General features: G+C 44.4%; 1 protein-coding gene across 2 annotated transcripts in view; it reads right to left on the bottom strand.

Annotated features, from left to right (window-relative positions):
- Positions 1-18070, bottom strand: part of SCNM1 (sodium channel modifier 1) — a 57181-nt gene that overhangs the window by 13895 nt on the left and 25216 nt on the right. For both annotated transcript variants that reach the window (XM_078669306.1, XM_078669307.1), the window contains exons 4-5: positions 1357-1454; positions 521-621 (exon numbers count right to left, since the gene is read on the bottom strand). In XM_078669306.1, the coding sequence (XP_078525432.1) occupies positions 521-621; positions 1357-1454 (199 nt within the window). The remainder of the gene's footprint in view (positions 1-520; positions 622-1356; positions 1455-18070) is intronic.

The raw sequence follows: 18070 nt of genomic DNA, 5'->3' as shown, positions 1-18070 counted from the left end.
ACCGGTATAGCCTCACAGCGGACAGCCTCGTTGCTCTGCGCGAATCCAGAATATGCAGGGATGTGGGCGGGGTCCTACGGAACAGTGTCCAATCAACTTGTGCGTTTTCGCCTTCTCCTTATCTGCATCCATTGCTTCCTAGTGTCACCCTCTCCTCTAAAGCCAGCCTTTCCTGCTCCCCACCAAGCCTTTGTCTGCGCCACATGAGCCTGTGTCTACGGCTCCCTTCCCACCCCAGGCATGCAAACCCCAGTCCAAACAATGTACTCTAATTCAAGATCTAGCCAATCCCTTATCCAAGAGTCTTTGTACTCTGGTCATAGTGGTCATTCTCCCCTGGTCTCCACCACTGGTCATGCTCCACTGGACCAGCAATGGTGCCTGCAGAACTCCATTCTATCAAGGCCATGTGGCCTTTAAACATGTTCTATTGATCTAACTAGTCTAGCTTTAACCTTTTAAAATTAATTGACTCTTTTTCTGGAACCACACAAGGTTTAGAAACTTACAAGGACTCTACCTGTTCCTCCCGGAGCAGCTGGTGTAGGGAGCGGCTTTCAGCAAAGCATGGTGGGTGATTTTCCTGGTCTGGGCTAGCAAAGGGGCTGGTCCTGTATCAGGCTGTAGAAAAAATAAGATATATACGTTTTGAGATTAGCAGGACTGCTAGATTGTGCCCAAGCGCCAAAAGAATTGAAATTACAAAACAGGAGTGGAAGGATACAATGGCATTAATTAAACTTTTGCATCAGTCATCCTGCCCCTTATATTAACCTGAGAGACAACGTTAGGGTCAAAGAGTATAAAACTTCCATCATGAAGTGCTTCAATCTCAGCACCATTTAGAAACACTGCCATCCACAGCAAAGTTTTTGTGTGAAAGCACAAGCAGGTGATGCTTTTACTGGACAGGAACAGTGTCTCATAACATCGAGTGGCCCTGGGCCATATAGTTGTTTAGAGCGCATTCAAACGGGATCTACAAACTTGGCTGTTGAACCAGGCCTGCTCTTTTATGGCAAGACAGGAGGCTGGCGTTATGCATGCATAAACCTTTTATCGCCACTTCCAAGCAGCAAACGGTTCATGCATGCATAATGCTAGCGTCCTTGTCTTTAATAAAATCACGATTCTCTATACAGTGCAAATTCTGAGAATCAACGTTTCCTTCCGCTCTTCACCGTTGGTTATTGGACCTTAGCAGCAGACATTCATACCAGTAGCCGTGCACTCTATAAAAACCATAAAATATATAAAAAATATATAACTAAAATTTCTTTCCTTATGGACAGAATGTTTCGCATTGCCTAGAATGACGTAGGAACCTTAGCTTCATAAACAGTATCCATGTCCCACCTTCTGGCCGGTCTCCTCAGCTCTCACGAAGTCTTCATGCCTTCGTTTCTGTATCTCATTTGCTAGTTCTCGCTTCTTTCCATAGTGTTTCTGTAAACCTGGCAAGAAAATATCATCAGAGAGGCTCAAGCAATGCGCCGTGGCTGGAAGGTGGGACTTATGGTGTAATGGGAGAGGGGGGTGTTGTGGGAAGAGCATAGTCATGTGCGAGTGTGCGGTGGGGAGTGGAGCGTCATAGGCCAACGCTGGTGAAGGAAGCCGAGTGATATTGACGGAGCAAGGGTTCGCATATTACGCGACTTGCTTGGATTCAAGAACCTCGAATAACTTATAACCCTGTAATTCAACCTGTTTGTCTTACTAATTTTCCTTTATTCGGACATTTTGGGTGTCCTAGTGACGCTTGCATATGTGTTTACTAATTCAATAACTAAAAATGGCCGCTGCTTGGCGGGTTTTCGTTCTGTGCATGCGTTAGTCACACTCACGTGACGTGACGTACTTGCAGTTCTGGTGGGAACCTTTGCGCTTGCGCACTTACTTTTAAAATGGCTGTCTGTGTCTTCACATGGAGAAGCTTGCGCAACTGTTTTATGTTATTGTCTGTTTGCACTAAAACTCTCACGCAATAGTATATTTTAAGTAAAGGGGTATAGAGTAGCAATTCATGGTATACAGTGAATTCATTTATTTCTATGTTTTAATTTGTTTTCGCTTACTTTTCATGTACCGCAGTATTGAGGGGCTGATGGGATGCTTGGGATCCATATTAAAACACTTTACTGCGCATGACGGACTTCGACCAGTGACATTGAACGACTGCCAACCAGAGGTGGCAGCCAAGACGTGCCTGGGAAGATGCACCTTCACCCAGCCGAAGAAGTCGAACTGTACTGCAATGGATACAAATGTATTTCTTTCATTGTATTCTGTAGAATATCTCATGGGAACCCCAAATTTGCTAGGCGGTCCCAGAAAATGCAAATGTAGGCTTGTAGAGAGTTAATGTGATTGGTGTGTTGACCTATCCTACTTGAGGACCAATCGAAATTGGGGATTCTGACACTTGCAACATTTGGGGGGTGGTACACTGACCCGAAAACAGTATAACTAGCCTAGGTTTAGCTAGAGAAATTGTCCGACTTGTCCGAATAGCTGACCTGTCACTGACCCAACGCACTCAATAGGTGACTGATACAGAGCGCTGCGGAGCACTCTGTCCGAAAATATACCATAGACTCTGGAGGTTTTACTAAACCTTAAGTGCTGGCGGAGCACTTTGCTGGAGAATTCGCTAACCCAATCGGAGTTCTGACTGATAGCTGCAGAGAGGGTGGAACGCAGGCGTTGCTTCCAAACTGCGGGTGCTGGTCGTGCCTTGGTGGTCCTGTCCTGATCCTAATCTGGGTTTCCTGTCCTGTCCTGGGGTGTTCATTCTGCACCTGCTGTCCTGTCGATGACTGTCCTTCCTTGGGGTTTATCCTGTCCTTAACTGACCCGTGGCCAGGGTTGGTCTTCACACCAGTCTAGGTAATTATAGTGCTAAAAGTCTATACTGCACCTTCTATTTTTCTGTCTTTGCTTCAATAAAGACATACCTTTGCATATGTTATATTTTCCATGCTTTTCGCAATCCATTATATAAAAGTCATGCATTATTTTTCTTAGCATGTTCCTATATTACCCTTCCTTTATGCACCTTTCACCATACCGTTTATGACATATAGATGTAATTTATAATTTTCTCCTGCAAGCTAATTTGAAGTAAGGTTGCTATAGCTATAGCGTGTTCCTTTTTTCCCCTTCCTTTAGATGTATAGGATTTCCAATTCATCACCCAACTTTAAATATTTCCCAGTAGTACATTTTTAATATGTGCCTTCAATTGCCCCATCTATAGTTGTTCTTTCCTAAGTTACCCTCCTGAAATCTGCTTGGCATATTCCCTGTTCTTACCTCACGTTAGTCTCATAAATGGTTGCCCTGATTTACTTTTTATATGGTTATGTGATCTTTATTATCTTGATCATTGATTGTCTATTGGTCGTAAACTGTATGCTTTCTGAATCTGAAATCTAGATAAAACCTTTAAAACTTCCCCGTAGTCTGTGGTCATTTTAATGAATACAAAGAAAATATTAAGTTGGTATTTGTGTTGCCTGCCTTTCTTTTACAGCTAGCTCCCTGATCCGTATTGGTCATAGGTACCCGTAACGGTGGATTGGTAAGTCGGGTACAAGTAGAAATAAATAGGAAGGAATCAGGGTTACTGGTAGTAGAGTGTAAGGTCACCTGATTAATGTATATGATAAATTGAAGTTTATGGGCCCGATACGTATATGGTAAAATTGTTGGTTGGGTGACCTGCGCGCTCTATCAGTAATTTTCTGGTAGCAGAGGAAATGGTTAGGGACTAGTTAAAGTTAGGTAGGACTAGTTAATCCACTTGTTAGTAATTGTTTAATGTTTGTCTGGAATCCCCGGGGAATGGAATAGCGGGTGGTGAAGAGAATCCACGCCGTGGTGAGGTCACTGGCTATAGGAAAATTAGTGCAGGTTAGGCAGAACTGGAAGCACTGATTAGGGTTTTCTGAATGAATAGTTGAATAAATGATAGCAACGAGTTCGCTGGCAAAACTTCTATTGTGATATAAACCTAGTAAGGGTCACACCGGAAGGAGTAGCAGGTTCGTCGGAGCTTGGGTGACAGCAAAGGGGTTCGCTGGTGAAACTTTGGACTTAGTATATATATCCCGGAAAGAAGTGGATGAGTCAAAGAAGTAGCAGGTTCCCTAATGCTTGAGTGAAGGGCAGGCAGAAGAGATCTATCCGTAGTATTTGAAAAGTAAATGGAAGTAGTTTACTTGCAGTGAAACATATCTTTCCTTTCTAGACACTCGAGTACAGTGGCGAATGTGTTTACGTTGTTAAATAACTAAAGCACTTGCACTTTAAATGAGAAATAAAGTTTCCGTTACCTTGTAAAGGAGGGAGTCAGTTGCGGAACTGCTCTGACGTCACTCCGTGCCGCGCTGGTATTGGTCGAAACAGCGGGTGTGTAGCAGAGCTGGAATTGTAAAGGAGGGGTGAGTGCCGAAGCGTGAGAACCGTCTCGCGAAAAGGCCGCGCACCCATTGGTCGGGATTATTTGAAACCGTGCACTTCATTGGTCGCACGAAAATAAAAGACGCACTTGGATTGGGAGTGATTTTGTAAACAAAGTCGCTTATAGGAAATTATATGTGGCATTCGTATAGACCTGCGACTAGACCTGATCCAAGACTGTTAGGGTTTGAAAACGATCAGTGGAAAGGTCATAAAACCGACATTATGTACGGAAATAAGAGAAAATTGTCCCTTGTAAACAAAGTGAAGAATTATTTCAAAAAGGACAAACCCATCAAAACTAATACTCCCGCATCTTTCATGATGTTTGATAAGGGGTACCATTCGTGTGTATGGTTGGAAGATTGGGCGGAATACACAAAAGATGACGGAATTTTGGCTTTTCCGTTAGAAGGTACATTTACTGGCAGGATTTTATTTAATTTGAGAACACGGATGAATGATTTACATCCCAGACCTAGATTGACCCAGTACGAAGCATTAGAGGAATGGGAAATCAAGGCTTTTGAGAGAGACAAGCCCCGAATGGATAAAGGGTTAACCAAATGGTATCCAAAATTGAAGCAGGAAACCCGAGATAAAAAGATGAAACAGTGGAGACAGAATATGATAGTCGAGGGACTGTATCCAATGATGACAATGGGTGGTCCTGCGGGAGAGAAGAAGACCGAAAAGTCCAAGCATTGGGTGTCCAGTGGGGATTCCGATGATGATTTATTGGATGACATGTTTATGAAAAATCCGCCTCCTTATAATGAAGGACCCAGATCCTCTAGTGTAGGGGATACTTCCCAACGACCTCTGTGTCAGGAAGGGAATAGATCTGTAAACCCAAGAGACAGTTGTCAAATACCTCCCTATAACGAGGGACTAGGACCCATAGGTGCTAGAGATACCTGTCCAAGACTACCATTTAGTGGGGAGTCAAGATACTCAGGTGAGAGAGACTTCAGTCCCAGACCACCCTATGAAGGTGAGGCAAGACCCTCAAATACAGGGAATCCGTTCTCAAGACCTCCATATGCGGAAGAACCAAGATCCTTAAGCGCAGGAAGCTTGTTCCCGAAACCTAATTATGGTGAAGGACCAAGTATGTCACATCCAACTGCCCCAACGTTATCTCCTCAAATAATACCTGAAATTAGCCTGGAAAGAATACTGCAGGAAAGGGAGCGGGAGGCCCTAGTCAAACAAAGAACCGAAATAATTCAGAAAATCTCCCAGTTAAATACAAGCCCCGAAGCCTTGACAATCCCGGTAACAATTGGACCAGTGGTTCCGTTGTATGGGGATAGACAAGGGAGTCCAAAGGCTCCAGTTATTACCCCAGCTATAGTACAGCCGAGACAAGAGCCCTTAATCGTAGATGATCAGACGAGTGAATGCGAATCTGAGGTCTCTTTAATGGATCTGCCAATTAGGGATGCAGGAAAAAGGTTACAGAAAAGACATAATCCATACAATACGAAAGAGATTCAAATGGAATCGACTTCAGGTACCAAGAGTGTCACATTGGTGACTCCTGAAGAAATTGAGAGATGGAGTCGAGACCTAGAGAAGCAAACTCCACAGACAAAACCATTAGATATTTACAAATTGAGAGTAGAAATGGAAGAACTGACGGCCGGAAACGTGGGGTTAGATAGATTAAATACCTATTCTGAGGAAGAGCTGCTGTTTATCGGCAAGAGTCTTACCCGGAATACCAGAGTGCTCCATGAGAAACTAACAGACACTGCAGCTAGTATGGGAATAGATATTTCAAAATCGAAGCCATTACAAAAACCCTATAGAGCTGATTTCTCAGACAAAGACCTGGAAAATATGAATGTATCAGGGAAAAAGGCGCAGATCAAAGAATTGTTGACTGTGTTGCAGAAATGGGGAGACATAGACAAATGGAAAGCCAGGTGGGCAAAGAAAAAGGATGAGGCTAGATCTACACAAACGACTTCTGAGTTTGTTTTAAAGGAAGCTGGCAAACCCGAGCAGTTATACCCTATGCGTGAAGTGCCAGGTGGAAAATACGTGCACGTTCCATGGTCCAGACAGGATATTGTGTCCTTTACCAATGACTTTCCAAAATTGCGAGAAAAGCCTGTGGACTGGTACAGGCAGGTGGAAAGGTTTGTAAAGGTGCAAAAATGCCTATGGAAAGACCTGGATGGGTTTTTCGACATAGTGGTTCCTGTTGATTTATGGACCGAATGTAAGGTTGCCATTGGTTGGCCTAGTGAGGAATATCCGAGGGACCCTATTACAGGAGCTCCTTCCAATGAGGTAATGAAAAAATATGAACAGGTAATGTTACACCTGAAGGGAAAGGTGCCTGCAAAGGAAACCGATTGGACTAAGATAGATAGAACCACACAGGAAAGGGATGAGACTGTGCACTCCTTTTATGAAAGACTGTTACAGGTGTTTAAAACGTACAGTGGTATAGATAACATCGAGATGAAGGATATAACCCACTTCATTTACAGGTTTGTAAACGGTTTAAGACCCGAAATTTGCCAATGGATCAAAGACAATAAAATCTGCTGGCAGTCTAAGAAAATGGATGAGGTCTTACGGTACGCAAAGTACTGTGAAGACGAGATGGCTGATAAGCGAAAGGCTCTGAAGGAAAAGGTTATGTGGGCACAAGTAAAACTAGCGGAACAGCAGGAAAAGCAATTAGGTAAAATGAATAAGAATTCCCAAAATCAAGGTTCAGGGGGTGGAGGGAAGCCCAGAATGAAAATGAGTCGAGAAGAAGCCAAAAAGAAATTTCCCTGTCACCAGTGCGGAGAAATAGGGCACTGGAGAGACGAGTGTCCATACTTACAGAATAGTAACCCCCAAACACCTGATCTAAATCCACAGACGCAGAATGAAAAGCCAAGAAAGACCCAACAACAGGTAAAGGCAAGTCAGTTGCCCCGTGCTCCTAAACCGAATTATAAGGGAAAAACTCCGCAGGGGGATGACATAGAAATCTGGGGAGGCAATGAGTATAGACATGCAGCAACTTCGCAATTTTTATTGAATGATACTTTCCTCTGCGACGATCAATACTGACGGGGCCTGAGAGGGGAGGACGAGGAGTGCGTACTTGGCGCCTCCTTGCCGGTAGACCAGTCAGGGCCATACATTGAAGGAAAGGTTGAAGGCAATGATGTCACCTTTCTGTTGGACACTGGTGCTACCGGTTCTACTGTGAGAACGGCAGACGTTCCAAACCTACCCCTCTCGGGAGAAGCAATCCAATTACACGGCCCCACGGTGGGGCGAGGAGCGAGCCTGGGAGCGCGGGCACAAAGAGGCCGCTTCCCGCGCTCCCCAGGCTTTTAACCCTTTCGCCGCCGCGACCCCGCCCCCTCGCCCCGGAAGCACACCAGTACTTCCGGGGCGAGGGCGCGGGGCAAGCGGCCCCGAAAGGGACGGGGTGTGGGAGGGGCCGGGCCCCGCCATGCTTGCGTGGGGGCCTATTGGCCCCCCCTTGTATCATGGTCTTGGACTGCCGGCCACCTCCCCCCTTAACAACACTGACTGAATTACCCAACTCAACCAGTCGACACATGGGGGTCTTTGGAAGTCAAGGGGGGGTACGGGGCCCCCCCCTGGCCGTATTTATTAAAATATAAAAATAAATCAAAAATTTTAATCAAATAAACATTTCTGACAATTATTAAAATGCACACTTTTCAGAAGATTAGATTGACATCCGTTTCAACATGGTATGATGGGCTAACCTTAACAAATAGCTAGTACAGCGTGTTTCCTAACGTAATCTAATCATCCTGAAAATTAAACTGCATTCTAATATTTTTAATAAAGTCCTACGGCAAGGTCGCCAACCGGTGTCAGATCCTTTTACAGCTGCGCTCTCACGTTGAAGATGCGCATGCGCAACCCAGGGCACGTTACACCCACGTGCGCTCCCTGAACTCCATTTAACCATAACAGGAGGGCCCAGACACTCGCGCACCTTAGTGACGTCATAGTGTTGTGAGGGGTGGCTACCAGCCTGAGGAAAGCGTAGACTCCCTCCCCTGCACCCTTTAAAACGGGATATCATATCCTGCCCCTGAAGTTCTGAGAGAGACCAATGGCCCCTTCCGCGGGCGGCCCCTTTCGTGAATGGGTCCGCCCCCCCGTAAGGACCTTAAAATGCTGCTCACCGATTAATGACCTTACCGCCACAGGCCAGGTAGTTTACCGACTATCTGGCCCCCCCGTCAAGTCGTGGGAGTATCTAATCAATTGATTAGTACCCCAGTTACTGAGCCCATGGAGATCACAATAGGGAACTTCAAGGAAATGCATAGATTTGTGGTTTGTGATACCAGTCCAGTAAACTTACTGGGACGTGATTTGTTGTGCAAAATGAACTGCACCATCTTTTGCACACCAAAAGGCGTCGAAATTCAGACCCCTGACGAAGATGGCATATACAAATTAATGTTAATCAGACCTGACTCAGAAATTAAACAACTGACTATACAAGACTTACCCGAAGAACTCCAAAAGACAGTGAAACCAGAAGTATGGGACTTTACCGGAGAAAGATGTAGGTCTAATGGCAAATGTTGACCCAATCAAAATAGCCATGAAAGAAAATGCAGTTTACCCCAATACCAAGCCTTACAAAATGAGTGCAGAAGTGAGAGCAGGAGTTGCCATTGAAATAAAAAGATTGCTAGAAGCGAACATCATACAAGAAGTGATGAGTAGCCCATGTAACTCACCCATAATTGGAATCAAGAAACCTAGTGGCAAGTACAGGGTAGTGCAGGACCTGAGAAAGGTAAACAAGATTGTCGTTCCTTGCTGTCCTATTGTCCCGAACCCAGCAGTGATCCTGTATCAGATACCTTGGGATGCTGAGTGGTTCACCGTGATTGACTTGTGTCACGCATTCTTTTCTATCCCATTGCATCCAGACAGCAAATTTCTTTTCTCATTTGCATTCGACAGTCACGTGTTCGTTTGCAATCGCGTCCCTCAAGGGTATACAGAAAGTCCCTCTATCTTTAATCAGATTCTGAAAAAGTGCCTTGAATCTTTAGTCTTACCTGGAAAATCTGTTTTGGTGCAATATATAGACGATCTCTTGGTGGCGTCTAAAAGTCAGAAAGACTGTGTTGTTGACATCATTGCCTTACTGAACCATCTAGGTGAAGGAGGACACAAAGTATCAGCTGACAAACTACAGTTCTGTACCAAGTCAGTAAAATATCTGGGGCACCAGATAGAAACAAGCATTTACAATGCAATGGTTTTGCCTTTGTTAAAGTTAGAGCTATTGGCATTGCTCTTGACATTATTTTTATTTATGTTTTTTTTAACATAAATAAATGGCATTGTCATTTACAATGCCACTAGCTTTATCTCTCGCAAATGACACACACAAACACACAGAGCCCCCCACACACACACACCCACAGAGCCCCCCACACACACAGCCACACAGAGCCCCCCACACACACAGCCACACAAAGCCCCCCACACACACACAGCCACACAAAGCTTCCTACACACACAGCCACACAAAGCTTCCCACACACACAGCCACACAGAGCCCTCCACACACACCCACACAGCACAAGCAGGCAACAGGGGCACACGGAGGCACAAGCAGGCAACAGGGGCACGAAAACGGAGGCACAAGCAGGCAACAGGGGCACACGGAGGCACAAGCAGGCAACAGGGGCACACAGAGGCACAAGCAGGCAACAGGGGCACGCGGAGGCACAAGCAGGCAACAGGGGCACACGGAGGCACAAGGTTGACTGGTCAAGAGAATGTAATTTAATTCCAAAAAATCAAACAGGATTTAGAAAGGGCATCAAAACTATTTCAAATATCCTGTCAATTTCACTGATTGCTGAAAAATGTAAAAACAAGAAACAGGACCGAGAGAGAAAGAGAGAGAAAGAGAGAGAGAGAGAAAGAGAAAGAGAGAGAGAAAGAGAGAGAGAGACACACACAGAGACAGAGACAGAGAGAGAGAGAGAGAGAGAGAGAGACAGAGACAGAGACAGAGACAGAGACAGAGACAGAGACAGAGACAGAGACAGAGAGAGAGAGAGAGAGAGAGAGAGAGAGAGAGAGAGAGAGAGAGAGAGATTGATTTAAAAGCTGCTTTTGACAGCGTAGACCAGAAACTAAAATGGACTAAATTGAAATCCTGGAATATACTGGAGAGAATACTTAGCGGTCTACTGCTGTTTTATACAGATACCTGGGTTTTTGTGAAGCTTGGGAATGTAGGTAGAATTTACAGAAAGGTTTATACCACCATGGGTCCAAAAAGGGGTGCGTGTTGGCCCAGCACCTATTTAATGCATTCAACTACAACCTATCTGGAAAGCTCGATGCGATATTGTTCTTTTGAGCTTAACTTGGTGGGTTTAACAAGACTATTGAACAAACTCTCTGAATTTCTGGTTGTAAATAAATTGGAACTCAATGTATCTAAAACTAAATCAATGCTCATTACAAACCAAATAGCCCCTGATCATAACATCAGGCTAAAAGGTAACTTATTAGATAAAGTATCATACTGCAAGTATTTGGGATTTTATGTAGATAAGTTATCCTTTCGAGACCAGAAAAAATATAAGACGCAGCGAGCAGGGGCAATTAACTGAAAAATAAACTATTATTATTATTATTATTATCCAACAAAGGTCCCGTTGGGCATTTTTTTAAAGAGAGGCAACGGAAAGTATAAGTGAAGTCAGTCTTTAACAGCACACTGAAACTATTTCGAAGCAGGCACAGAGAAGGCTCAGGTGGACTCAGGCCATATTCTCAGGCACTGTGACCGCATTGAGCTGTCATCTGGGTATAGTTCCTGGGCTGCCTGTGACAGCGGCATATGGCTGTATTAAATGCAAGGGGAGAAACGCTGCTGGAAGACTTCTGTCCTGTTTAAACCCAGGATGGCAATTTACGTCAGTGAAGAACGGGTAGAATAATCCAAACAAAACAGTGATGTGTTGGCTCTTCCCAAGATAGTCCAAAGGGGAGAGAAAAAATAACTATTTGCTGTTATTGGAAGAGTTTGCAGAGGACGACAAAAGACTCGGGATCATGCCCAAGAAATACTGGCACGAGTTACTATAAGACTGGTAGGCCCCACCACTTGTACAGCCGCATCTCACTACTCAACTCAAAGCTTATGCGCAGCTATATGCTCCCCGACACAGCCTGGAAGCAGCCCCTATGGTATATATACACGCACACAAAATACTTCCCACGCCGGCCACACAACATGCTCGAATTTCTCTCCATTCATATCCCAACTCTCAAAAGCCTATGAGTCCTACGTTCGCCTCAAAACACACCAAAGCGCAGGGATACAATCACGATAACGAAACACACTGAAACAATCCAAACATGGGTCACGAGCACAGCACGCTTTTCCACCCAATGCTCCCCAGAAGTAGCATGTTATTAGTCGCAAATGCCGGTTGTTAGGGTTCGAAGAGCTATCCAGATAAAACTACAAAGCAATAAAGGCAGTTCTTTCTGGAGAAGAGAAACAGGAGCCTTACTTATTTAGTGTCATTGTCTGACAGCTGTCACTGTTTAATAACGGCCCAGGAACCGTCTTTATTTATCACTGGGGCTATCTACAAAGGAAGCAGGTTTGTTGATACCAGCCCTACCTTAGCGGGGTGCTTGCGCCATGTACCGGTGGGGCCGGCGGTTGCTGCATGAGGACCGAAGCAGAGGAGTCACAGAGGGTGGACATCTCGAATTGAGACAGGAGGGCGCACACCAAGAAACTTCACAGCAAAGAGCACTCGGTGGTTAAATATAGGTTGTTATGGAGCACTCTAAATAGGTAGAACATATCACATAAATTAGTGGTCAAAAACTGGTTTGAAACGGGAAGTGATGTACGCTGAATAGGAGCAAACGATCACCCTATAAGGGGTTATAAAAGGAAGACGAAATATTTGGAGACTTAGGAGACATTTCATAGGGCCGGATACGAAGAAAAAAGGCTGAGAGGGAGGGCACTCAATAACGTACATATATCAACTTTTCAAATTTTTTTTGCGGAGCTTAGTTCTGGTGCTCGAATGTTTCCAAGCATCCGACATTTTGACAAATAAGGAAACAGAGACACATTTCCAGTTAGATTAGGGTTTAAAGTGGGAAAGCCGGGTTTGGAAGTCCGTCCGCACAGTAAAGTACATATCGGATGCTATTCTGTAAGCCCAGGTTCCCCTCCAACTTCACATTGGTCCGGCCGGAAACGTGTACCCTGGTGCTCAGTGGTTCCAGGAGGGTCGAATACGAAGAATGTAATAAGGCAACCAGAACGTCTGTAACTCACCCCCACCGGAAATGCGTCGGGCGGACGTTATTGTTCTGTACACGAGCCATGCTCAGAGCGACCATAGAGACTGAAGAAAGACTCCACCAATGCTCTTTATATAGGAATGTGTACATGCATTGGATTTATGGGGTTTAAGGAGTCCAAAACAGAGTTTTGGTGAACTAGAGGCTAACGTTTCTCTCTAAATGGTGTACCAACGATGTCATCCGTGTGGTAGATATAGTGAAAGCAATTCGTACGGTAGCTCCATTCGTTCGACCTGGGTCGTACCGTGCGCATAGAAATAGGACTAACAGCGATTAAAGAGACAAACACACGGACAGGCAGGGAGAGCGGGAGGGGGCGGGAGGGGGCGGGAAGACATACGGCAAGAACAAGAAAAAAACAAAGCACTCACCTGGACTCCGATTCGTAGTTCTCATGTCCAGTAAGGAAAGCCTTGATAAAACCAGCACTCACCTGGACTTCCTCCGGCCGCAGAATGGCCAAAACAAAGACGGACAAAAAAAAATAAATAAACCCCGCACACCGCCCGATGACGAGGCAAAAAGGGTGGAGAGGGAAAAAATCTCGGGAACGCCCCCGAATCTGGTCCGAGATTGACGGACAAAGCCTTCTCCCAATGGCTAGCCTCCATTTATGGAGCTAGCCAATGGGAGGAGGGGGCGGATACCCGACCCAACAGAGAAAAACATTAGATTTTGCTAGCGCATACGTACTTCGTACACATTGGCTAGGCAAAACCTAAAAAGTATCAGGAAGGTAACTTCAGAGAGAGTCAGAATAATTTGAAACATGCAGTCACCCCGTACTCAGAAAGAAGTCAGAATGTTCCTTGGAGTTGTAGGTTATTGCAGGCAATGGATTGTGGGATTTGCAGTCCTAGCAAAGCCTTTGATAAAGATGACCAAGAAAGGAGCAAGGACCCAGTGGAATGGAATGAGGAAAGCTTGACAGCATTCACGAAATTACGAGAATGTCTGTGTACAGCCCCTGCTTTAGGAATGCCTGATTATTCTAAGGAATTCTCATTGTTTTGTGATACACGAGACAATTGTGCATTGTCAGTCCTAACCCAAGCCCATGGTTTGACTAGACGTCCAGTGGCATATTTTTCTGCTACTCTGGATCCAGTGGCTGCTGGATTACCCGGATGTCTGAAAGCAGTAGCTGCAACTTGCACGAGTCTAGAACAGAGTGAATCCATTGTTATGAGACATCCTGTAATTGTGTATGTTCCACATGCAGTTGTAATTTTGCTGACAAGAACTAAAACTCAGTACCTCACACCTAATCGGCTGACTAAGTATGAGAGGATTCTTATAGGTGCTGCAAATGTAGTCATTACTCGGTGTAACATACTGAATCCAGCTTCCCTATTACCAGACTCAATAATTGCAGAAGCAAAAGGAGAGGTCGAGCATGACTGCATTGACCTGACAGAGTTCAGTACTAAACCACGCCCAGACATCAAGGAAACACACCTGCCTGTAGAGGATAGCGAGCTGTTTGTGGATGGCTCATGTCTGAGACACGAACTTGTAGGCTTAAGCGCTGCTTATGCTGTGGTCACGGTAAAACACACTGTAGAAGCATCCTGTTTATTTGGAGTGAAGTCTGCACAAGTAGCCGAATTGGTTGCATTGACAAGAGCCTGTAAAATTGGAAAAAATAAAAGAATAACAGTATATACTGACAGTCAATACTGTTTTGGGGTTGTGCATGACTTCGGCCAATTGTGGCTGCAAAGAGTTTCTGACTTCCTCAGGTACTCCTATCAGAAATGGGAAAGTTGTACAAGAATTACTGGATGCAATCCAGTTACCAAAAGAATTGGCAGTGGTCAAATATGCTGCTCACAAATCTGGCACTGATCATGTGACAGTGGGAAATCGATATGCTGACGAAGTGGCCCAACATTGTGCCAGACATCGAATGTCTGTAAACATCAAATTGGGGGGATATGGAAACAGCTGCCAACTTATGGTGTTTGAGGATGTGCCTACATGGGAAGAATTGAGAGATTGGCAGCATGCTACGACACCAAAGGAAAAGGAAAAATGGAGGAAACTTGGTTGTCGACAGAGAAATGAGGATGGTATCATTGTGGGCCCTGATGGTATGCCTGTGTTGCCTAGATGCCTGCTTGCTTCTATGGCCAGATTGATGCATGGAGATGCACACGTTGGCAGGGATGCCATGGTTCGGGTTTTCCAACAAACATGGTACAACCCGAAGTTCAGGAAAGTAGCAGAGTCACTCTGCCAGAGGTGCTTAACATGTCAGCAGCATAACGCTGGGAAGAGAACAGTAGTCGAATTGGGAAAAATTGGAAAATCAGGAGGTCCCTTTGTAAGGTTACAGATAGACTTCATTCAGCTGCCCCTTTGTAAAGGAATGAGATACGTCCTTGTCATGGTCTGCCTGTTTTCAAAATGGGTGGAAGCTTACCCAGCCAAAAAGAATGACGCCTTGACAGTAGCCAAGTTATTACTATGAGAGTTAATACCTAGGTACGGGGTTCCAGTCACAATTGAATCAGACAGAGGTGGGCATTTCCAGTATGAAGTTATTGATCAGCTCTGCAAAGCCTTTAAGATCACACAAAAGCTGCACTGCGCATATCGTCCAGAGGCTTCTGGAGTGGTGGAACAAATAAAATGGCACTATCAAATCGAGATTAGGAAAGATGTGTGAATCTACTGGCATGAACTGGATAGATGCTTTACCTCTTGTTCTGATGGGAATCAGAAGTATTCCAGACCGAAAAACAGGCCCGAGTCCCCATGAAATTCTGATGGGAAGAGTGATGAGACAAGCATGGGTACCAGGATACAAACTGATAAGCATTTCTGATGATTTAGTACTTGAGTACTGCAAGCAACTGGGTGACAAAGTGCGTTCTATCTCTCGCCAGATTGGGGAAGACGCCGTCGCCAGTCCAACAACTCCAGTCCATAATTTGGTTCTAGACGATTGGGTTGTACTCAAGAAGCATACTCGTTCAACTTGCCTTGCACCGAAGTGGGGAAGACAACGCCAAGTGATACTGGTGACCACGACTGCGGTGAAGTGTGCCGGCGTTCCAAAGTGGATCCATGCCAGCCATACTAAGAAGGTGATCAGAGACGAGAAAACTGACGCTGAAGGTTGTCCAGCTGAGGGGTCTCCAGACGATGGTCCTGAAGTAGCTGATGACGAACAACCGAGCACCAGTCAAGATGAGTGGATACCCATAATCGACCTAACTGATGACCCAATCAGAACAAGAAGTCAAACCTACGCAGATAGAGAGTGGAATAGAGAGGAAGAGACAGGAATAGGAGAAGACCCTCAGATTATTGAGATTCACGTCAATTCTGAGGAAGAAGAAGATCAGACAGGGACAGAGCAAGTAATCGACACACCTCCACAAACTCCTGAGATTGAAAAGGGACAGACAGAAATTAGGGCGAAAGTTCAAGCGGAAGAAAATCAAAGGTTCGAAGTGCTTGAACAGGACCAGATAGAATTAGAAGAACGTGTTCAGGATACAGAAACTGAAACTCAAAAAAGACAAATCCAGTATACACCTGAACAAGGCCAGCTTAGCAACCAGGCAGAAGAAACCGATATAACCTGGGACTAGTCAGACAGGAAGGGAAGAAGCGGAAGCAGAAGTGCCACAAACAAACGAAAATAAAAGAACATTAGAAGAAAGCCAAACCACAGTACCAGCTAAAAGATAAGAAAATATCGAACCAAGATATATTAAGAGATTGAGACTGAGACTAAAAACAGTAGAAGAAAAACTTGCAGAAAGAAGGAAAAGTTCGCGCATAGCAGAGCAAGCTGGAGAAAGCTCCAAAAGAAGGAGTGATCGAATAAAAAGACTGAACGAAAAATATCAGGATCCTGAATGGACTTATTTGATATTGGAGGAATTTGAGGATCTTGATATAACTGACGAAAGTGACGAAGAACAGACGGCTGACCAGTCTGCTGAAGAAGACGAACCAACCTGAAATTGCCCAGTGTAAGCAATCTGTGCAAAGTTACAAAGAGGGATTGGAAAACTTCTGTTAAGCAGAAATGTCTGATTCAGATGTGAATGGAAGACCTAGACGTAGTTGTTGTAAAACATGCTGCCAAGTATGTTTATGTAGTGTAGCAATAGTACTGATCCTTTGGATAGGACTAACTGTAACCCTTCCTTCCCTGATGAGTAAAAACCCAAGTTTGTACCCGAATAATAACTTACCTGACGACACTGTAGAAACACACACTAAGATTGCACCACGAAGAATAGATACATTGGACAAACCACTGAGCCTGAAACGGAGACAGTTAAATTTAGAAGCACCAGATGAGGAAGCATTACACTTTAACAAGATTAAGAACAAGACTCATTTAAACGTTTTCGCAAACCTATTATTGCATTATGTAGAGACCATGGAAATAGACGACTGTTATGTCTGCATGAAGCTACCTACTTCTGTAGCTGAAGGAGTGACCTATCATCACTTGCCCTTAACATATGGAATTTCCTGTAGTATACTGACTAGCTTATTTTATAAAAGAGGACCCCTACAGTATCTCTATTCTAATCATGACGTGACATTTTCTGAACTTCCTGTTCAAAGAACTCTAAACCCTGTAAAGACAACTAGAAACGTAGCTAAGTTCATGAGTGATTATTTTCTAACAGTAGGGAAAATTAATATAGATGATGCACATAAAAATAACCTGACCTGTTCTTTACATGAAAAGGAAAAGGAGTTTCTGGACATGGTAGAGAAAAGAAGAGAGAGTTTTCAAAAGAAAGCCAAAGACAGGAACCATAAAGTTCCTAAATGGGCCGAAAATATAGGGAGTACCTCAAATGGTGGAGCTACTGCTGCTATGCTCCTTGACTTCGAGAAAAGGGGGAAACTCTGTCTTAAAAGGGAAATGACTAGTTATTATAACAATGTTTTCATCGGTTCCAGTGAATGTGAACATAATTACAAGGTAATTGGGGGTTGGGGTTTCAAAGATGGGACTGAGCCTGTGTTTCCTGGAATCTATTTTATTTGTGGGAACAAGGCTTACTTCAAATTGCCCGACCATTGGTACGGGAGTTGCTACTTTGGTATTGTCTTCCCGAAGATACACCATGTGGGAAAAATCACTGGAAGCAATGAAGAAACTAACCCATTAGTACGCAATAGAAGAGAAACTGCTGGAGAGATTGTAGGAGATATTTTTAGCGCAATAATACCTGCAGTGGGA

This window comes from Lissotriton helveticus, chromosome 12 (genome assembly GCF_964261635.1).
Source record: "Lissotriton helveticus chromosome 12, aLisHel1.1, whole genome shotgun sequence".
NCBI lineage: Eukaryota > Metazoa > Chordata > Amphibia > Caudata > Salamandridae > Lissotriton > Lissotriton helveticus.
Note: the sequence above shows the minus strand (reverse complement) of the source record. Positions and strands in the feature narration are given on the sequence as shown.